General features: G+C 44.5%; 9 protein-coding genes and 1 non-coding gene across 10 annotated transcripts; 4 read left to right on the top strand and 6 right to left on the bottom strand.

The window, feature by feature from the left end:
• Nucleotides 1-161: 161 nt before the first annotated feature.
• I203_101572 (uncharacterized protein) lies at nucleotides 162-2,170 on the bottom strand (the record flags this gene model as incomplete). Its single annotated transcript, XM_019148894.1, has 6 exons — nucleotides 162-459; nucleotides 545-665; nucleotides 785-1,261; nucleotides 1,324-1,844; nucleotides 1,947-2,040; nucleotides 2,107-2,170. The coding sequence occupies 6 exons, from the start codon at nucleotides 2,168-2,170 to the stop codon at nucleotides 162-164; spliced, it is 1,575 nt and encodes a 524-aa protein (XP_019001913.1).
• A 300-nt stretch (nucleotides 2,171-2,470) lies between these two features.
• I203_101571 (uncharacterized protein) lies at nucleotides 2,471-5,160 on the top strand (the record flags this gene model as incomplete). Its single annotated transcript, XM_019148893.1, has 9 exons — nucleotides 2,471-2,581; nucleotides 2,645-2,680; nucleotides 2,752-2,841; nucleotides 2,901-3,085; nucleotides 3,183-3,600; nucleotides 3,667-4,102; nucleotides 4,187-4,341; nucleotides 4,410-4,655; nucleotides 4,741-5,160. 9 exons carry the CDS (start codon nucleotides 2,471-2,473, stop codon nucleotides 5,158-5,160), a joined length of 2,097 nt encoding a protein of 698 aa, XP_019001912.1.
• Nucleotides 5,161-5,874: 714 nt separating this feature from the next.
• Nucleotides 5,875-6,231, bottom strand: I203_101570 (uncharacterized protein; the record flags this gene model as incomplete). The annotated part of the gene is made up of 1 exon (XM_019148892.1): nucleotides 5,875-6,231. One exon carries the CDS (start codon nucleotides 6,229-6,231, stop codon nucleotides 5,875-5,877), a length of 357 nt encoding a protein of 118 aa, XP_019001911.1.
• A 322-nt stretch (nucleotides 6,232-6,553) lies between these two features.
• On the bottom strand, nucleotides 6,554-8,409 carry I203_101569 (uncharacterized protein; the record flags this gene model as incomplete). The annotated part of the gene is made up of 11 exons (XM_019148891.1): nucleotides 6,554-6,702; nucleotides 6,779-6,871; nucleotides 6,943-7,111; nucleotides 7,198-7,331; nucleotides 7,397-7,541; nucleotides 7,633-7,668; nucleotides 7,778-7,848; nucleotides 7,908-7,992; nucleotides 8,052-8,117; nucleotides 8,172-8,185; nucleotides 8,256-8,409. 11 exons carry the CDS (start codon nucleotides 8,407-8,409, stop codon nucleotides 6,554-6,556), a joined length of 1,116 nt encoding a protein of 371 aa, XP_019001910.1.
• Nucleotides 8,410-9,810: 1,401 nt separating this feature from the next.
• I203_101568 lies at nucleotides 9,811-9,927 on the bottom strand. Its single transcript, XR_002021904.2, has one exon. It is a non-coding gene; the product is annotated as a 5S ribosomal RNA (ribosomal RNA).
• Nucleotides 9,928-10,166: 239 nt separating this feature from the next.
• Nucleotides 10,167-10,909, bottom strand: I203_101567 (uncharacterized protein; the record flags this gene model as incomplete). Its single annotated transcript, XM_019148890.1, has 3 exons — nucleotides 10,167-10,435; nucleotides 10,524-10,662; nucleotides 10,754-10,909. 3 exons carry the CDS (start codon nucleotides 10,907-10,909, stop codon nucleotides 10,167-10,169), a joined length of 564 nt encoding a protein of 187 aa, XP_019001909.1.
• A 2,041-nt stretch (nucleotides 10,910-12,950) lies between these two features.
• I203_101566 (uncharacterized protein) lies at nucleotides 12,951-15,030 on the top strand (the record flags this gene model as incomplete). The annotated part of the gene is made up of 6 exons (XM_019148889.1): nucleotides 12,951-13,256; nucleotides 13,311-13,734; nucleotides 13,864-14,067; nucleotides 14,124-14,199; nucleotides 14,326-14,557; nucleotides 14,668-15,030. The coding sequence occupies 6 exons, from the start codon at nucleotides 12,951-12,953 to the stop codon at nucleotides 15,028-15,030; spliced, it is 1,605 nt and encodes a 534-aa protein (XP_019001908.1).
• A 629-nt stretch (nucleotides 15,031-15,659) lies between these two features.
• Nucleotides 15,660-16,590, bottom strand: I203_101565 (uncharacterized protein; the record flags this gene model as incomplete). The annotated part of the gene is made up of 6 exons (XM_019148888.1): nucleotides 15,660-15,899; nucleotides 15,979-16,002; nucleotides 16,079-16,168; nucleotides 16,237-16,293; nucleotides 16,358-16,467; nucleotides 16,539-16,590. 6 exons carry the CDS (start codon nucleotides 16,588-16,590, stop codon nucleotides 15,660-15,662), a joined length of 573 nt encoding a protein of 190 aa, XP_019001907.1.
• Nucleotides 16,591-16,970: 380 nt separating this feature from the next.
• I203_101564 (uncharacterized protein) lies at nucleotides 16,971-17,654 on the top strand (the record flags this gene model as incomplete). The annotated part of the gene is made up of 3 exons (XM_065516910.1): nucleotides 16,971-17,181; nucleotides 17,263-17,462; nucleotides 17,574-17,654. 3 exons carry the CDS (start codon nucleotides 16,971-16,973, stop codon nucleotides 17,652-17,654), a joined length of 492 nt encoding a protein of 163 aa, XP_065373728.1.
• A 495-nt stretch (nucleotides 17,655-18,149) lies between these two features.
• On the top strand, nucleotides 18,150-20,706 carry I203_101563 (phenylalanine-tRNA ligase, beta subunit; the record flags this gene model as incomplete). Its single annotated transcript, XM_065516909.1, has 10 exons — nucleotides 18,150-18,152; nucleotides 18,209-18,319; nucleotides 18,412-18,618; nucleotides 18,748-19,017; nucleotides 19,074-19,188; nucleotides 19,246-19,315; nucleotides 19,369-19,428; nucleotides 19,488-19,893; nucleotides 19,956-20,337; nucleotides 20,423-20,706. The coding sequence occupies 10 exons, from the start codon at nucleotides 18,150-18,152 to the stop codon at nucleotides 20,704-20,706; spliced, it is 1,908 nt and encodes a 635-aa protein (XP_065373727.1).
• Nucleotides 20,707-20,884: the final 178 nt, after the last annotated feature.

Genomic DNA, 20,884 nt, shown 5'->3' with positions numbered 1-20,884 from the left:
AATGAGCGAATCTGCTTCATATTGTTGTACACTGATACATATCCTGCACATGATGTAACGCAAATCATCAATCTAATTTTCTATGCTCGATCAGATTGGCTCGATCGTATGATGGAACCATACACTGTACATCCTGACCCATGACATCCTGCTTCTCACCTTCACTCATCGTCCTGACCGATCAAGAACTCCTTAATCTCCTCTTTCATCTCCCTGCTTCTATCCCTTACATTCCCTCCGACCCAATACGGCAATTGCACAGGAACCACTTCGGTCCTTGAAGCTTTGGAGACCACGGTAGGAGGTGTAAAGGTAGTGAGACAAGCATAACAAAGCATGGTTGCTAGACTCTCTCGACCTTCTCCATCACTTGTTATGTCCTCTGAGGGCAAGGTCTTGGTAGGAAGGGATGTAAGGGCTGTTCGTGATTTCCATTCCAATGCATTTGGGTCGACCGGTCTGTGAAAGTCAAATATGGATCAATCAGTATATGCAACATCAGATCTAAAAGAGTTCAAACAGTCTGAGATCTTATGATACTCACAGCTGACAGACCGGACAATTGACTTGAGTTTCCTTCTCACCGGTAAACCTCAATTTATCACCTGTTCTATTGATAGTTGATACAGTGGCTGGATGAGTGACAGCTAGACTAGCGATGAATTCTAAGTCCCAACATCATTCATCAGCTCGCTGTCGTACGTATTGTATTGGCTCATTCCATTCGATCGCTGTCAGGTGGCTTGACCTATCATAAGATTCTAGTCATAAAAGAATGACTCACGTTCAGTCAAACTTTCCAAACTTCTCGTATTTCCTTTCCCTCTTGAATCACCTTTCCTATTCTGTGGACCGGCATTATCCCAATTCCTAGCGTTTCTCACTAATCCATTGAAATTCTTTAGATAGGTATATATGGTGACTTCTTTAAGACTTATATCTTTCGTAGGCTTAAGTCTGATTATATCCCTTCCATCAGGAGCAGATGATTTATGTATGACTGAGAGATCTAGTGGTAAGGTGTATCCTTTACCTAGTGCTGTACCGGATATCAGACGCTGTGCTTGTCTGGTGGAAGTCTCAGCCAGAAGTACGTGAGACAGGTCCGGTATGATCTGCGAAGTTGTGGTGATTAGAGAATCGAGAATAGAAGATAAGAATGATGGTCTGGAAGCAGCCGGGAGGGTAGAGAGAACGGAACGAAGTCGGTCTAGGGGTGTTGATGATGAGGAAGAAGGTGCGTCGGGGAAGAGGGGTAAATCTGTATGATTGACAATGTCAATTACCTTTATCTAGGATTGGTACTTGAATTGACAAACTTACCAGGATTCTTCAAATCAATCGCCAGGCTTTCCGTCTCTTCACCATCATCTAACTCGGGTATCCCAATAATCCGCCTTATCTTGTTCCTCAGATTCACATCATATACATCCTGACCCTTTAGACCAATCCATCCCAGACCATGCTCTTTATCCTCTATCCAATTATTCAATACCTCTGATCTATCTTCCTCCTTATTACTACCCTCAATCACATCGGAAAAGTCCACATGGATTATATAACCTTTATTCCAAACAGGTTGTTTTTCACCTTTAGTCCGATCTACCACCCTCTTATGTCCCTTTCCAATATATTCCTTCGATACTAGAATATCCGTCAATGCAATCGAACTTGACCCGCCAGAAAGACCAATCAAGACGGACCCATCCTGTGGTAGAGGCCGATTACCACCTATGCTTGCTAAACTCTTGTTTTTTAGTTCGCTCGGAGTAAGTGTGGTAGACCTCATAGCTGGATGAAGGGTACGTTGTAATCTGGTGAATAGGGATGACTCGAAACATGATCTATGGTGAATGAACCAATCAAGAGATTGACTAATCAGTCTTGGTCAAATATACATCGACGGAGTATGATCACAAGAAATGAGAGATAATTACACTACTTACTTGCAATAAGTCACATTCCGTATGATATACATACTTTTCGCTGTCCTGCATTTTTGACATTTGGATTTATCAAATCGTTGCACCTTGATCCGACCTGATGAGAACATCCAGACACTCGATCAGTCATCTTCCTCCTTCCTGTAGGTTTGGTAAAACTCACGAGGCATCAATGCCTCCCCTTGTTCCTCCGTCGCAAGTCCATCTGGTATATCTCCACATGACATTTTGACCTGTTCGTATGATGTATGTTGACTGTAATGTTCTGTGCTTAAGAAGAGATTGTCTGCATGATAAAATTCAACTTTTTGCCGCTTAATTCGAGGTTGAATTTTGAGCTGAGACAAGGTCTGTGCCACGTGGGGGGATCTACCTGTAAACCAAACTGCTAAAAGGATAAACCCCTCGTTGGTCATGTTAAATCAAAACGCCCACTCTACGTTGGCATGAATTATCTCAACTGTCACATTCGCATCTTTCGAGACACCCATATCGTTCAACTTATTCATCGGATAGCCCTGCTCAATATGGTAGGATTCGCTCGAGATGATGATCAGAAACAACTCGGATCAACGTTCATGGCCAGTGGGACGTCTTCCTCTTCTGGTTCGACACCTTTGAAAAGAAGGAGAATCACCGTAAGGACTTTATCTTTTGCCCTCCCCTTTGTCGCCTATCCGACTGACATCATCGGTATATAGAGAGCGTGCGATAGATGTCATAGAGGAGGCACCAAGGTGAGCGCATCTCGTCAGTAATACCTCGGTACACATAAATCAAGCTGACCCATATTTGATATTGTACGTAGTGTTCACCTGGTCCTACACCCGATATCTGTGGACCATGCTCGGCGTTCGGGTCGGAATGTACATACGAAAGACCTATTAAGCGTCGTGGAGTGAGTGATCTGCACTTCAGCATCACACGGAATCTGATTTCTCATGTACCGTGACATAGCCTCAGGCGAAATCCAATAGCAACGATAACGGGGACAATCATCAACGAGCCTCATCCTCTGGAGCGTCGATACCCAATTCACCTATATCGAAAGAGAAAGATGACCATTGGGTATACCAGGAGGTAGCGAGTCATGAGCAGCTGGAGGAATTGATAGATTCGTTCTATCGATTGGTTTATCCAACGTGAATAGTCTTCCCGGTATAACGAGAACTAGCTCCGTCTGACCCACTTAGCGCCGCATATACAGTCATATCAGCTAACTACATTTACTTTGTATAGCCATCTCTTCTTCCACTGGCCATCATTCACAGCCGCTTTCCGAGATCGTCTATACACCCGCTCTCGCTCTTTCAATTGTCTCATCATGTCGGTCTGTGCATTAGCATCTGCTAGACTACGAGACGGTGCACCCAAGTACTGCCATTTGAAATATTGGGATCCATCTACCTCAACATCCGAAATATTTTACAATTCATGTCTATCTTCGTTCCCAGTAGATTTGATCAAAGCTGGTGAATTCGATTACAAAAGGACTAAAGTGATTCTTTCAATGCTATGCCTTCAATACGGCGAAATCGCTAGATCGATAGTACACATTGGGGATTATTGTACGTTATGTTCGTTGGATGGATTCCAAAACGAGTCGAGGTGGCCTAAAGGATTGGACGAGATTGAGATCCAAGAACGGAGGAGATTGGTAAGTTCTTTCCTTCCAGTGATACTACGGAATATAGAGAGCTAAGGGTTCAGTATGCTTGATTAGTTCTGGGCAGCATATCAAAGTGATATATACATTGCTACTACCTTTGGAGGAATTATACGACATCGTGAAGCTCAATCTACAGTATTATACCCTACGGAAGTCTTATCGGATGATGATATCACCCCCAACGGTATAGTGGAACGAGCAACGACAAACAAGAAATCATTCTTGAACGGATGGAACTTCGTCACTAATTTATATAGGATTCTGGAGCATGCTGTATGTCAGATGAGACAAAGAAACCAGACTTACGATGGAGGAAACCAAATTGCCTTGTTATTTTCATCGAAATCGTCAAAAGGTGGAAAAAAGTTTGATCCTGGTCCGGAAGAGATCCTCTCGACGGTAGAAAGGCTGTATAATGATTTGCCGGATTGTTTAAAGGAGGCAAAGGAAATGTCGGGTGATGTAAATAAAGATATTTATGGTTTTCAAAGTGAGTGACGATTACGATCTAGAACTGTGCATAGCTCCTCAGGGTGACTCTCGCAACACGTTGGGAGCTGATCAATCTGTGTAGCCGCAAATATAATGATAACACTCCAACTGGTGAAAATGGTGATTGCTGGAATGGCCGAATGGTCCGTCGAACAACGATGTGCAATCGCAGGAGAATTACTGGATTCTCTGGCAGCTTTGCCTAAGCCATTCATGCAAGCTTGCGGTGCGCCGCTCGTAAGTCACCTAGTTCTTTGATCCGCCATAGAGACGGAGCTAACTGCTATTGTATGGTATGATTACAGATTCACCACATCGCAGGTGTGGGTCACATATTAGCCAATATCATCCAGTCTCCCCTCTCGCCAACGTCTTATCTGCACGTTCGAACCGTTTTGCTTCGTATGGCAGATCTGCTATCTTCGTTGGAGAGTACCCTGAAATCGGCCAGTGTGCTATGTATAGCTGCAAAGCTCAGGGATCACGTGGAGAGGATAGATGATTACATGATCAGTGCGACGGAAGCTAGCGGATGGAATTTTACTATCGGCGTGAGTTGTACTCGGCTTTCATTCAAGATCACGTCTTCGTCTTGATGAGCCAAGGCGTCATTCTGACTTCTTTGTGCTCTTATAGTCTGTCGCCTCGACTACGGACGATCAGATTCGTACACCTACTACGTACCCGCCCGAACCTCTGATGTCGATGACCCGACCCAACTCTTCAGCTCAACGTTCCACTCAGATGATTAACATTCAATCTCAAATACCAAATATCCCGCAACCTGCTCAGCCAAATACCTTCCCAACCGATAACAACATTCAGATCATTGACAGTCTCCTCAATCAGCCTGCACAGTCAACGACGACTGTCGATCAAGGCGATCAACAATTCCAATTACCCGATGACCTATTTTCAGATTGGTCTTTCATGTTCAACGAATTCGGTTCTCAAGGAGATGCTTTCGATTTCTTGTCCGCTTCAGCTTCAGCTCCGGCTCCGACTTCAGGTAATGCGGATTGGCAAATCCCTTCGGTCAATGGTATTGCCCCATGATCCATCGGACGGTGTTAGTGATTATGCAGGTAAAGGAGAGATAGGATTGGTGGAGATGGACGGACAATTGTTGCTATGTATCTAGTATAATCTATGTCATGTCATGTTTTATTTGTATGCCTTTATCGTTCGCCTAACTTTCTAAACTATGCTCCTCATTGGGCACTTCAATCTCTAAACTTCCTGCTTTCGTTCTCTGATGGTCTCGGATGATCCTATCCTTTATCCTCATCTTGATATAAGCGGGAGATGCCATAACGGGGAAGTTCACTCTTTCTCCTTTCTTTTGCTTGGCTTTTCCACCACCTTTGTCCATCATTTGACTCGCCGCCGTCCTCCCAATTGACGGGTCATCGATAAATATATATTTTATATATCGGCTAACATAAGTCTTTCACCTCTCAATGGACTGAACGTATTCTGATCAATGATTCTACGTTGCTAAATTATTGATCCCTCGTATCTTTCACTGTTGCTTGAAAGAGCCAATATCCCATCAAACATGAATCTGAACGAGATCACTTCGACCGTACCAGAGCTAGTCCTCGGTGTTGCGATGCTATATATCGGGTATGAATATTCAAGCAGGGTATAGCCGTGAAACGCAATATCCATTCAGTATCTTCGACATCGTCGTAGTCTCGGTGAATTCAGGGGTACATCGTTGTTGGTCAATGTCACTTGTCTTATTCATCTCCGCTGACCAAATCCATATCATTCAGATCCATTGCCAGAGGTATATCGCTCTGCCAACCCTTCATCCCACTTCTCACCCCTCCTAACCCTTATTGGCCCCCTAATTTCCCCTCTATCCTCATACCTCTTCGCCTCGCCTTTCTGTGTTACCTCCACCCTCCCCTCCCTAGCTTCTTCCCAGACTACCTCCCTGACAGAGTCCATGAGACCCCTCCAGTCTGGATATCGCGAAGGATCGGAATCGTGTAGTGAGCGTGGGATCTGAGAGGGACAGATGGTTGATTCGGAGGATTTCAGGTGGGATAGGAGGGTATAGAGCGTTGAGAGATATGCTTGGCGGTCCTCTTCAGACGGAGTAGGTAGCGTATTGGACATGTTGCGTTTGTCCTTTATACTTATGAAGTAAATGCATTGCAGAGTAACGATGTAATCTACGATCCAATGACTCTTAGCATGTGCTTGCAAAAATAAGTTACTAACCACCTGCAATGAATGACGTCAGGCGAATGAGTGGCATGCTCAGGTGCCAAGTTATTTTGTACAAAATTGCATATTGCATGTCAAATCAAATCATATCGACGATAATACCATATACTATACAAAGCTACCAGTCCAGCTGGTGCTCCTTCCATCCATCTCTATCTACGTATCTGTCAAATTCCTCGGTTCCTCGACTTGAGGTCAAACGAGAGGAGATTTAAGGGAATCCGGTGATGGGAGGATCACCAGAGATAGAGTTATCCGCGCCAGAAACAGTTAATCCACTCCAGTTCCAGGTGCCGGTACAAGAACCGTCTCCACAGAGTACGTAGACTCCATATTTGGCATCGCTGGCCGTGGAGACAGCTGTATCGTAAATCGCAGAGTTAGCACCGCCACACCGATTGAGATTCACAACTTGAAGTCTTCGAGAGAAACTTACTGTTACCGGAATCGAAATTGATGTTACTAATCTCAATCCCGTTGGTAGGTTCACCGGTAGGTGAGCCATTCTCGTAATCCTGCTGGATCACCACTACAACAGGTCACCCACGTCAGAATATATCAAAATGTACATTATACTTGGAAGTGAAATTATTGACTCACCGCCATACTTGGCAGCCCCAGTAACTTTGTTATTGGTATAAGTAATATCGGAGACTGAACCACCGGTAGCTCCAGCGACGGTCTTGATTCGAAGTCCATTATCAGAGTTTTCAACGGTATTTCCCGTGATCTTCACGTTGGATACCACTTCATCAGATTTGATTGATCCCTGAAATGCAAATCACAATCAGCTACGGACTGTAGTAGATGGACCGAGATGGTAAACAAGCAAAAGAAGAATACTGTAACACTCACAATGCTAATACCATGACCACCTGAACGGTAATTATTTGAGAAAACAATTCCGGATCCAGCGTTTACCGCGAGGCAATCATCTTGATTCCAGCAGGTATTACCATCCAATGTGGTATCACTCGCAGAGACGTCGACTGTTCGAACCGAATGGTCTGGTCAATCAAAGTCTCAACTTTGTTTATAGCTGGTGTGCACTTACAGCAATCAGAATTGTGTCCCAAGGTCTTACCGTCACTTCCGAGTTCATCACCATCTCTGTTATCGATCGTGACTCCCTTGATGGTGAGAGGTTTCTTATTACCAACTGAAAAGACGTGAACGGGAGCGTTAAGAACGGTAAGATCCTGGAGGTGCCGTCACGCACAAAAAGGAAAGCAATTGTCAGTCAATCCTCATCGAGCGGCTATTTGATTTGGGAAAGCTACTCGGACTTACAGAGAATGTACCGCCCATGGTGACTTTCATCATTTTCTATCCAGTATAACATGTATCAGCAAGGTGATCTTACGATTGAGTATGGAATCAGTTGAGGATGGGCAAATCTTCTGACATTTGAGGCTTCTAGTGATGCGGGACTCACAGGTTTGGTTTTTCCTCCATTACCACCTTGTCCATCCCAATATTTAGCACCTTGACCATCGAACGTATGGCCTACCGTGGCAGCCTTAGCATCGATTTGACGGTTTGCCAAGTGAAACGACGTGACTCACCACCGCCGTTGAAAGTAATATCGGACCCGCCAATGAGGAACATTGGACCTTCCCATTCGACACCACCTTCGAATGTTACATCATCCTATGTAAGGCAATCTGTCAATCATTGTATAACCGATGATAGCTCGAGGAATTACTCACAGTGACTGTGACGCTAGTTCCTGAACCCAGTTCGGAGAGATCCAAGGCTTCACCGGGGGGAACGGTCTGACAACTTATCATCAGCATGGAATGTGTTCTTTCATCTGTAAGATGACTTACAATAGCACCGAGTTCTGGCAAAAAGGTACTCACATCAGTCCAAGGGATCTGTAGCGTGTTTGATCATATTGAAGGGAAACATACCAATGTCACATCCACTGGACACGGCATCTTCGACATCATCGTAACTTCCGATAGTACTAACGCATCTTCTAGATACATTCGATTCGGAAGGAATGACGAATGCTGAACAAGTAGCAAGTAAAGGAAGAATGGAGATCAAATGTTTATAGCCCATCATAGTATTGGTATTGGTTTAAGTTATAGAAAGAGTTCTTCTAGTCAATGAAAGTTGAAGGAATGTAAGTAAGCTGGAATGGAAAGAATGTGCGAAGTTTGAAGTTTAACTATCGAATTGATATTGACGGGGAGATAGAGGGAAGAATAATGATGTTGGAGTAATATGCAGCTTATATACCTTTCCAGGCCTCCTCCTCAGTTTACACATTTGCATATGAGTGACGCATCCAAACATGCATGCACACATATGTGCAAGCACCATCCCGATAGTGGATTGAGTTTCATCCCCTTCCCTGTCAATTCCGAAGCCTTTCAATCCATTATCTAGGTTCGAGAATATGCTTTACCGATGTTGTTGTTGGTCGTCAAGTACCCTCGACCTGAAAGAAGGAACAACACTTCACAACAGTCAATCAAAGGAGCACCCTACAATCTTCGATCCACTGTAATCCACTAAAGGATGGTGGAACATTTTGTTCGATGGTTAGCACAACAACGAGATTATTCAGAGATTGTTAAGTGCCTGTATCATCTTGCTTGCGGACTGATGAAAGATTGTATGCTTTGGCTCAGGTTCACAGGAACATAGACCCATCAACAAGTCGAGTCCAGATCGGAAGTCAAATGACACATCGGACGTTTCATCTTGATTGACTAATTTGATCGACTTCACATTGTTGCTTGGAAACGATAATCTGACCTTTGACATACAGTACCAATCCCACCATTTCATCCGTCTTTGAGTCCATGCGCAGTGCAGATGCATACGACAGTGAAGAATTGGCCCATGAATGGCATTGATAAAATTACAGCAGCGAAAATAATCAAAAACCGACCAATCCGATGTGGCACGTGATACGTGATTTTTCCGGTCAAATCCGTAATCTTTCAATCCGCTATCCATGATTTGTCCAGCTTTTTAGCGACATACATTATATTCTTCAAACAATGTGACGAGCGTATCGCTTGTGCATTGGGTCTCTCGATATGTGGCATTGAAAGGATCGATGCGCCGGCCTCCCTCAGTGGGGTTAACATTCCGACGGGTATATGCAATGAAGTATGGCTCATCCCAGAAAAAGGAGTATACCCATTATGTCTTTAGATGTGAGAGTCGCTCTTCGTCAATGCTCCTCATTAAAGCTTTAGTTTTCTCGACTTGGTCGAGATTACGGAACATGATGAGGGGTGACGAACTGTTGAAGTACCCCGGTTTCTGGGCATTATAATTCGAATTCGGATGAATCAAGGATTATCCCAGTATCAGTCCATTTGCAGTATCGAGAGACTACCGAAAAAACACCTTTTTGTGTGGCAAACTGTGTGCACCTACCTACCACTCACTTCATCCACTATAAGAGAGTTCACAAGTAGGTAAGTTAGACCCCAAATCAGCAAAAACTACAGCACTCGGGATTCGCAAATGGTCCCCCACTTTGGTACTAACCGAGCGATATCCAGCTTAGAGCTGCGCAGAGCTGACGGGATGCGGCGTTTTCTAGATTCTATGACCGTAGATGGAAAGTCTCCAGCATAAATCGATAGGACCTCGCATCTCGAAGGCTTCACCTTCTAGGCTCAGCGTTAGCGAGAAGTTGGATAGGATGATTATAGCATGCATTGTCCTTGTTATGGCCACGATATATTTCTAAACGATACAATAGATAGAGTCAACTTGAGTCTGCGTCCAAAATGTCCAATTGTACTGAAAGCTATAAGATCCTAACGTTGTTGATACTGAATCCCCGAATCTACTTAATTACTCCGTGTGTATCCAAATACAGGTGACGCAGTGGCTCTCTGAACATTGAAATATGCCGGATTTGAATTGCCATTATAATAAGAAGTACAAATCCACGTGCCATCCCCATTCCCGGTAGTAGGTTGATCAAAGTAAATTTGGAATTGATAGTATACACCTGAAAGAGAGAAAGTTTGATCTGCACATCTTTGAATAGCAGTGTTCTGAGGTGTTGTACCGGGTATATTTATCGTAACGGGGTTTTTACCGGCGACATTGTTTCCTACACCAACGACAACAAAGAAATCGGAACGTTAGCAAGTTTTAGAAGCACAATCGTCATGCCAAATGCAAGAGCAAGGTGGACTCACCGGGATTACTATCTGTCTCAATCACACCTGAACCAGAAAAATATAAACCGTAATTCAGGTAGTCCGAGGTAACAGATGACGGAGCTGGTGTTGGTGATGGTGTGGCTCGTTTAGATGGTCTCTTGTTCCTTGCGATAATCTAAACAGATCAAACCAAAGATCCTCAGCTCTGCGTGGTCGTCAGGTGGGACTCGCGCCGACTGTTGAACGGACTAAGTACGATGACATACCTGATCCCTCGTAGCTTGTTTAAGAGTACTGGTACCTCTTGAATCTGGAGCCGGAACTGGCATTGGCACTGGGACTGGGTTCGGTATGGCTGATCCAGAAGCGGGTATACACCATAGAGCCATGGATAGGATGACAATGGAAGGGTTGAACCACATCGTTGAGGTAGAAGACGGAGAAAGACTGCTTGAAAATGGGAGGATTTTCCAGCAGCGACCACTTCCACTTCCACTTGACCAAGATGCAGTCTATGATTGAAAATGCAGATATCGCCAGCGGGCAATCCTGTCGTCACATTGTTGTCTATATGTATCTTGTACAAGTTCTCTGTGATCTGTCAACATGACTTGTATTTCTCTTCTGGTTTCACTTTTCTAACCTTCATGTCGAGGAAAGTAATACAGATCGTCGATAGACTAGTTCAGATTGATAGGTTGCATGATTCGGATTTTAGCACGATCGAACAATCCACTACCAAGATAGGTTGACCGATGTTAGGAGTCTTTCGATGATGATAGTCGATTGACATGGGTGTCTCATAGTAGACGTCACTGCGTTGTTTATGTTAGCTTTAGTGAAATATCATTCTGTTCTGTTCGTAAGGAACCGATTAATGATATGGCTGGCTGGAAAGATTTCAATATTCATTACTCTGTTATAGGAAAAGCGAATGACAAGCATCGAATCTGCCGGATCGATCCGATCAATTCGAAGGGTAATGGTTCACATGCTTTGTGTGACTTGATATATGCGCCATTAGGCAGGGCGATCACTCATCACTGAGGTGAATTCAGTACTAGTGAATATTAGGCCTTATCGGGTGTCGCACAGAACGATAATATGTCTCGCTGTAGAGGTTTTTAACTATAAAGCTAGTTTTTTTCGGTTTCTCCGTTGATCGCTTCGAGGGCACGAGGTGATATCCGGCTGATTGAATGTCCAATGTAAAACCATATTCAGGAGACTGGTGTTGTTGAGATTGTGACAGTGATTTACAAGAGACAGAAGACGAGTGAACGGACAGTCCACGCGGACTGATTAAAAGGCAATTATGGTGTGGTTTCCTTCTAGTCGAGAGTCGAAACGCTAATTGCAGACATGTTAGTCACCATATACTTCTTCAGGCACCATATCATCATCCTTTATCTATCTGTGCTTGACTTCGTCGGATCACTCATTGATGAGTGAAACTGACGGACGCGTTCATTCTGAAGATTACTGACAGACATACGGAATGCAGTACCATGTACATCATCTCCACGCTTTCCCCTGTATCAGATGCTCATGATATACTAATCAGCAGGATTGAACAAATAGATTCAGCAGGATTGAAAGGTGGTTAAGATCAACGACATAATCGTTTTGTATAGAATTCTTCTTCTATTCTCAATCTTGTCCCTCATCTTTGTCTGGCGCAAACAGATACTTACCAGAATGACGTGAGTCTGATCATAATCTGAACTTCGAGGATGTCATCCTGTATATCATTCCTTGTGGTGGACTCAGACGGGTCATACGATCATTTCGTCACTGCTGTCTTGAATTCCATCCAAGCTGCCGCCCTAAAGAAATACACGGCTACTGCTTCAGCGGGCGATGCAGCGCGTCTGTACGCTTCGTCTGGCTTGTCAAGTGGAAGGGCGACTATTGACAAGGTGGTGGCATCGGTAGGAACCATGAGAATGGGTGTGACTCTGGCAGTGATATGATATTCGCTTTGCTAGATCCAGGCAGACATTAGGTGTAGATTGTTGAGCAAGTGGGCGAGTGGCGGTATAATTCCAAAGAGCAGGCCACTCGGATCACACCACTTTTCGCGTAAAGAGTTTGCTTGGATATCAGACGTCAGAGGAGAATGACCATGCCTTAGTATGATAAGTATGATCATGATAATGGATCAGTCGCTGCTTCGTTGTACATGCATGCATGAGCTGACTACCTCCTGTCAGATGTGGTGAGTGATGACAGCTACTGGGAGTGGAGATGACCGTGACCGCGTGTAACATCACGTAAATTCAGACATCCACCACCACCACCACCACTTTCACTCCAGCTCACACAACATTTTCATACTCATTCTGACAACATATATAGCATAGTATAGCTTGACCATTATCGCAAATCACAGACGATCACACAAAAGAAATCCAAAGCTCATGCGACGCTGAGCTATCCCACCGATTAGGCAGCGACATCACCATGTCCGACTCAAGCGCAGCAGCAGCACCGACGAGCGGTAACAACGACCAAGCGGGACCTTCAGCATCATCTTCCAACCCTACATCTCCTGACCCCGATCCCAAGGCCGAACCGTCTTCACCAAATGTCAATGGGTCTCAGAACCACAATGACAATGATGATCCTCAAGAGAGGATAGTCGAGCTCGAACAGGAATTAGCTGCAGTCCGACATGAGAATGATAAATTGTCGAATCAGTATAAAGGGTTACTGGGGAAGCTGACAGCTATGAGGAATACATTGGGAGACAAATTGAAGGAAGATGCTGTAAGTTTAAATCGAGGAAAACAAGGATCAAGCTGACGAAGAATAATGATATAGGAAGAACTTGATAGACGCGAAAACACAATTAATGTTCTTACCTCTGAAAACAGCGCATTACAAGAGACACTCAGCTCCTTACAAGCGGAATTATCATCTGCCTCGCAGGAGGCTTCCAGCCTCACCACCCAGCTGAACCAGCTGCGATCTCAATCTGACTCGTCGTCGTCGGACGTGCTGAGTTTGACTAGGGAGATGAGGGAGTTGAGAGGCGAGATGGAGAGATTGAGGATAGAAAGGGAAGAATGGGAGGTCGAAGCTGGACGAGAAAGGGAGAAGAGAGAGTCGATAGAAGATGAATTAAGATTGATAGAGAGATATCAGCGTGATGAGAAAAGCAGATTGGAGCAAACGTTGAAAGAGTTGGAGGAAGAGAGACAGAGGGCAATGAATCTACAGGAAGTACTGGAAGAATTCCAAATTGGTAGGTTCATGCTACATTATATCCATCGTGTCACTCCTGTCTGTCTCTAGACTCTCCTTATCTTCTTCATTGTGTGTTTTCCAGTATGGTGTTTTGGCAATTGGCTAACTAAGCCTAATGTGATAACAGCCAAAGACTCGGAACTTCGTCAGGCGACGACCGAACTAGAAACCCAGTTACGTCTAGCAGCAACTTCACTATCAGAATACAAATTACGTTGCGCAAATGCCGAGACTAGGTTGAGCGAAGTATCGTCGAGTGCTGGGAAAGTGGGACAACTGGAGAGAGAATTGAGAGAGAAGAATGTGTTGATAGGGAAATTGAGGCATGATGGTGGGTCTGCTAATACTCCTCCAGAGATGCTCAAGCTAATCTCATGGGCAATGTAGCCGTGGTGAATAATGAACATCTGACAGAAGCGTTGAGGAGATTACGGAAGAACTCATCTGATAACAATGTTGATCGGTGAGTGAAATTCTCACAACAGACACGAATCAGATCATTCGATCACAGAATGTCATGATCAATCGCCATATATAATTTCGTATCAAGATTTCCTCGATACTAATCAAACCTTGTCCCCTTTTTTAGTCGTCTGGTCACGAACATCCTCCTCTCGTTCCTCACTACATCTCGAGGTGATACGAAACGGTTCGAGATGCTATCCCTCCTGTCAACAATCTTGTCGTGGGACGATAACGAGCGTGAGAAAGCGGGATTACAACGTAAGGGAGGGACCAACTTGGCTGTGGAAAGTAAAGGTAGGAGAGTAAGTGGGAAGGAGAAGGAGAGGACGGCAGAGGAGGAAGCTGCTATGAATGAGGTGAGTCGTATGATCTTCATACACACTACATCCACTCAGTACACATTAAATACCCCAACATGTGAAACGAAAGGCTAACTCTTGTCCACTTGCCTACCTACTTCACTCAGTCATTCTCCAATCTCTTCGTGGAATTTCTCCTCAAAGAAGCTTCTCAAGGACAATCCCGTCCTTCCGTCTCCTCACCTCCTCCTCCGACACCTTCAGCGGGCGAATACCCACATCCTCATCCGCATAGGACGTTCTCGCAAACATCTCTAAACTCACCTTTCTCCCCTCCTCCCCAAACTCTATCTTTCTCCCCTCCGCCTACTGAATCAGGAACGACGACTCCTTTCTCCCGTCCGAGAGGACTGAGTAATAGCTCGTATACGTCTGAGAGACCGGGTTACGGGACCGCTGGAAGGAAGATCAGTGGTGGATTGAGGGATGTATTGGGCGGTTCACAAGGGCAAGGCCAGGGGCATCAATGATAATAGGATGAGAGTGCGCATTCAGCCCCAAGAAAGGTTGTATTAACAGATTATTCAGTAAATCAGCGAATCGCATAGAACGAGAGAGACAGAGAACCGAAGATTTGGGTTATATTCGCACATTAATGCAAGATCTTAGAAGACATGAAGATGTGATGATTAATTGGCATTCTTTGCATTTCGCTTAAACCAAACCATTTCATGAAGCTGTTGATTCGTATCATACAGACTATCCAACATCTTGGTTCTGCTTCGATATTCTTCGGTAGTACAGTAGCTTCGAAAGGAGATTAGGTGTTTGTTTATTTATCAGTAGATCATGGGCCATCAGGTCTTGCTTCATACTATACTAGATTCTTTTGCATGAATATAAAATCAATATCATCCGCCATCAATCCTTGGAACTAATAGTCTTGTGAGCGAGAGCATCAAACATGATAATCCATTCATGATGATGTAAGTATGTACGTATGGTTTGCATCTACATTTTAATCTGATCTCAAACATCTACCTATCCCCTATCTACCTTAAAACAAATACCTTCCACGAGCCACAACACTGTATTTCAGGTCAAATCCATCTACCCAGTGCATTCGCAACTATCTATCTGACTGATTGATTGGATTAGGTTATTCAGATTTTCCTCCAGCCTTCTCTGCTGCCTTGATGGAAGCAGCGTCAGTCTGGGGTCCAGATGCTTTACCAGTCAAAGATTCCAATAATCCACCACCGGCTTTGAAAGGTCTCGCCAAATCACCTTCAGCCTTCTTACCCCAAAGATGTAATTTAGCAGGGTTAGATTCGAGAGTTGATTTGAGTCCCATGAGACCTTGGATGAAGAGTGGTTGAGTGTATTTAAGGTATCCGTGCTGGAAATAAAAGGATGCAAATTAGCTTTTGCAAAGTTTACAAAGACAGCAAGAGAGAGGTATGCCAGATGAGACTCACGAGGAAAGCCATGAATGCAAGAGACTATAACAGACAAATTGTAGAAGTCAGCTATCGATTCGGGTCAAAGTTCGGTACTCCAGACGAAGCTGATACTCACCACAAACAAACTCTTGATGGCTTTACCAACTTCAGCGAGATCATAATCCTTGACGGTAGTTTGAACCAGCTCGGGCTTAGCGTCGGGGTTCTGTAGACCATATGATATGTCAGCTGACTTCTCTCGGACAATCTGAACCAGATTACTCCTCAACTGACCATAGGAGGAGCTGGGTTGACGTATTTCAAGACCGTTAGATCGTTTCTCTTTCTGATCTAAACGCATCGTGATAAAAAGGTCAGCTAATCAATTCGCCCAGTCCGAACATCTAAAGCTCACCTTGAGAGTGATGTAGTAGTAGATGGCCAACGAGATAGCTTGACTGGCCACGTATCCGATACGAAGGTAGTTGACAGTTTGAGGATCATCCATTGGGATCCTTCGGGCCACTGGTCAGACGACAGCAAATGCCATTTATCAGCTATAGAAACCGGAGGAAGATTGGCACAGCTACACTAACCTTGCATGGCACCGAGGGAGATGACCAAGTTGGATACGGCTGGGTTGTTCATTTTGCTTTGTTTTGGTTTGTGGTTTTGTATTATAGAGTGAATGTATAAGGAAAGAGAGAGAGATGAGGAAGATGAGGTGTCGGACAGAGAAAGATGTAGAAGGTCAAACTGATACGAGTGGACGCCATCGGTCACCTTAGCTTGTCATTCAGGGTAGAAGCCATGATCCATCAACGCATGTGGTATCTCTACTACTACGAGTGCCACACTCAACATTATACCGGTTAATTCCGTCACTTGTACCATTCTTTCTCATCGCGTTACCATTCCGAGCCATCCCATTCCTGGTGATGTGAGACAGATAGATGGGATAGATAGATGGATGTATACGCAATAACATCTCAGCTTATCTCGCCATATCCTTGTCCAACTTACCCAAAATGAGACCTCAAGTAGTCCGAGCCACCCGACTTGTCGGTCGACGATTCAACTCTTCCTCTTCCTCTTCCTCCTCATCCTCTTCTTCCCCATTAAACAACCCCAATGTGCAAAAAGCCGTCGAGGGGGCTCAAAAGGCTTACAACCAAACTGCTGCAACTGTCAAGAAGGTAGCCGGACCTTTGGGTGAAAGAGTCGGTTCTGCTCTTGGTGGTGAGTGGGATCCCAAAATCGTAGGAAAAACGAGAATAAGCTTATTGATCCACGCATCTTGTTTGCCTTGTGGTTATTTAGGCTACAGAGAACCACTCGTATACAACTCGAAAGTGGTAGCATCAGTAGCTAAACAAGTATGGCAAGCTGAGAAACTATCTCCACCGCTCGATACTGCCGTTTGGGCCAGAGCCTACTCCCAAATCTGGTCGAGAGCTTCGAATTTAGGTTACTGGAGGGATCTGTTGAAAACTGGTGCATGGGCTGGTTTGGGTGTTGCTGTGAGTTTTGCCTTTGTACTATCGAACGATATCAATGAGATCCAAGTACTGATCGAGTGAATTATATCTTCCCCTTTTCCCCTCATTCGGTTATCTACTTCATCTCAACAGGCTCTCGAGGCTTACGGTATCTTCAAAATCGGTGAGATTGTCGGACGAAGAAATCTCGTAGGATACAAGGTCAAGGAGTAGACGGCGGGATGGGCTGTCCAATGAAAGACGTGTAGGAGAGGCGGACGCGTGGATAGATAATGATAATATAGATGAGAATCATATTTCCAAAAAATGGTTATCCACCTACTTGGGTGGACTATCATGAGGGGGGTTTCAATTGATATATCTGATATCATGCATTTTCTTGCTTCATTTTTTCGGCAATAATTATCATCTACCCAGTCATGTTTTCGATCCAGTACATGATACCTCTTCATTTGTGCATCCCTCTGTACCTCTGTATGCATGCGACTGTGGGATGAAGATGAGAGATTTGAGTTTGCGATAGTCACTTCTATCCAAATTTGATTCCGTTATCCGAAATTGACTTCGAGGTTGACCTGACTCGTTCGTCCACTGGTCCACTTTGTTCCCAATTTCAACTTTTATCTCATCCGACACATCTCACAGAACTTATCATCAACAGCAAACCTAACTTTCTACTATCCAGCCATTTGACAGTAGAGTAGCACAATGGTAAGCGGGCCTTCAGAGTCTGATCTGGATAGAGCTCATACAACCACTTTCTCTAGCCCACTATTACAGTAGACAAAGATGAACTTTACAGGAGGTTAGAAAGGGAATATACCACCCATGAGTTCGACGAGCTTTGTTTCGATTTTGGTGTTGAGCTTGATGAAGATGTGAGTTATATCTGCCTTCTGTTGATAAAGTGTACACTGCAAGCAAGTCTGCTATATATGAATTATTCTCATCATCTATGTGTTGCGTCTAGACGACCAAAGATGTAGAAGAGGCTCGAGCAAAAGGATTACCCACCCCACCACCTCAACTGAAAATTGAGATCCCAGCAAACCGATACGACCTGCTCTGTTTGGAAGGCTTAGCCAGGTCTTTGAGGATCTTCTTGCAGAAGGAACAGCCTCCGACGTATACTTTGTCAGTGCCAGATAAGTTGCAGGAGGTTTACGTTGAAGCTTCGGTAAGTATAGCTTTCATATAACTCAATCACCTTGACCACGTATTGGACAGGTCTATATCGTCTCTCACCTCTCCTGATCTCATCGTCATGCTATCTTTCTAGTGATATGCTAATCGCTGCAACATGTAGACCTCACCTCTCCGACCATACTTCGCCTCGGCTATCCTCCGACTATCCCGACCAATGAACCAATTAGAGTACGAGAGCTTCATCGACCTGCAAGACAAGTTACACCAGAATCTTTGTAGACAACGTAAATTCGTGGCTATCGGTACACATGATTTGGATACCATCGAGGGACCGTTCAGGTACATGTGCAAAGATCCAAAGAAGATCAAGTTCGCGCCGTTGAACAAGGATCAGGAGTATACGGCTGAGGAGTTGATGGGTGTTTATGAGGTAAGCAACGTCACATGATCCTTCGTAAGCATGTTATGCTGATCGTGTTGATCTAGACCGACCGACACCTTGGTAGATACCTCAACATCATCAGAGATGCTCCTGCCTACCCTATCATCTATGATAGTAAAGATAGAGTTCTGTCTATGCCTCCCATCATCAACTCGCAACGTGAGTGATTCATGACCTACTGCATCAACAAGAAGACTGATTCAGATACTTCCTCAGACTCCAAAATCATCGCTGGTAAAACGAAAAACATCTTCATTGATACAACCGCCACCGACAAGACCAAACTGTACGCTAGTCTTATATGGTCTTTTCGTATTGTAGCTGACCCAGATCTGGTAGCGACATCGTCATTAACATGATTTCAACCATGTTCGCCGAGTACACCGAAATTCCCTTCACGTGAGTTGAAGCAATTTCGTGGGCAATTTCGCTTTCAACTAACCATCTGATTCATGCAGTATCGAACCCGTCAAAATCATTATGCCTGACGGTTCATCCCACCTTTCCCCTCCTCTTGCTCCTCGACCCACTACGGCTTCTTCATCCTATATCAACGCTGCTACCGGCCTCACCCATACTCGAGAAGAGATCTGCACTCTTCTTACCAGAATGTCATTGACCGCTTCACCTTCCACGTCCGATGCTGATGCTCTCGACGTTCAAGTACCGCCTACCCGACCTGATATCCTCCATGAATGTGACATTATGGAAGATGCAGCTATTGCCTATGGATTCAACAACCTCCCGCAATCTATGCCTACTACCAATACCGTCGCCAAGGCTTTCCCCGTGAACAGGTTGGGTGATTTGATAAGGAAAGAATGTGCTATGGCTGGATGGATCGAGGCTTTGCCTTTGATCTTGGTGAGCACATACTCAAATATCATTCTGGTGTACTTTGACGCTGACATGTATGTGAACAATAGTGCTCTCACGATGAGAACTTTGCATGGCTCAACCGACCTGATCCAGGACATTACGCGATCCACCTTGCCAACCCCAAATCTTTAGAGTACCAAGTAGTCCGAACTTCCTTGTTACCCGGTATGTTGAAGACGGTACGGGAGAACAAGGCTTTAGCGTTGCCCATGAAGATCTTTGAATGTTCTGATGTGGCTATCCAAGATCCTAAATCGGAGAGACAATCTAAGAATTACAGAAGGTTATGTGCGGTTTACATGGATAAGAAATCTGGATTCGAAGTTACCCATGGATTGTTAGATAGGGTCATGCAAGTACTCGGTGTGCCGTTCTTGGAGAAGAGGGAGAGTAGTGGAAAGTATGGATACTATATTGCTTCTTCAGAGGGTGAGTCAAAGTTTCTTTTTGCTTGTGAAAATGATTGAGTGGGATTGACTGACTTTACTGGGTTCCATTTCATTCCATGCCTTAGACCCAACATACTTGCCTGGTCGAGCCGCATCAGTATACTACCGACCCAAACCCAACGTCCAACCTACCGAACCTACTCCCTCAGGTCCATCATCCGAAGGACCATTATCCACCATTGCCTCAACTCTTAAATCGGCTTTACCCTCTTCCGCCGAAGAAGGTAAACCATGGTCAAGGGATATCATCATAGGTTCACTCGGTATCTTACATCCCACGGTGCTGAACAACTTTGAATTGACTAGACCTTGTTCATCGCTTGAGATTGATGTGGAACCTTTGTTATAGAAATAGATCGTGAGATTGGCGGTAGATATAGTAGATGCATTCATGAGATACATATCATACGCGACGAGCATTCAGCGTTCTTAAAGCCGAGCACATCGGTTTGATGGTTGATGAAAGATGTTATTGCTATAACAATTGCGCTATTTGGATGGAATATGCGGAAGTTCCGATGCTGTTT

The sequence above is a fragment of the Kwoniella mangroviensis genome (genome assembly GCF_000507465.2).
Source record: "Kwoniella mangroviensis CBS 8507 chromosome 1 map unlocalized Ctg01, whole genome shotgun sequence".
NCBI lineage: Eukaryota > Fungi > Basidiomycota > Tremellomycetes > Tremellales > Cryptococcaceae > Kwoniella > Kwoniella mangrovensis.
This window is presented reverse-complemented; position numbering and strand designations above follow the sequence as displayed.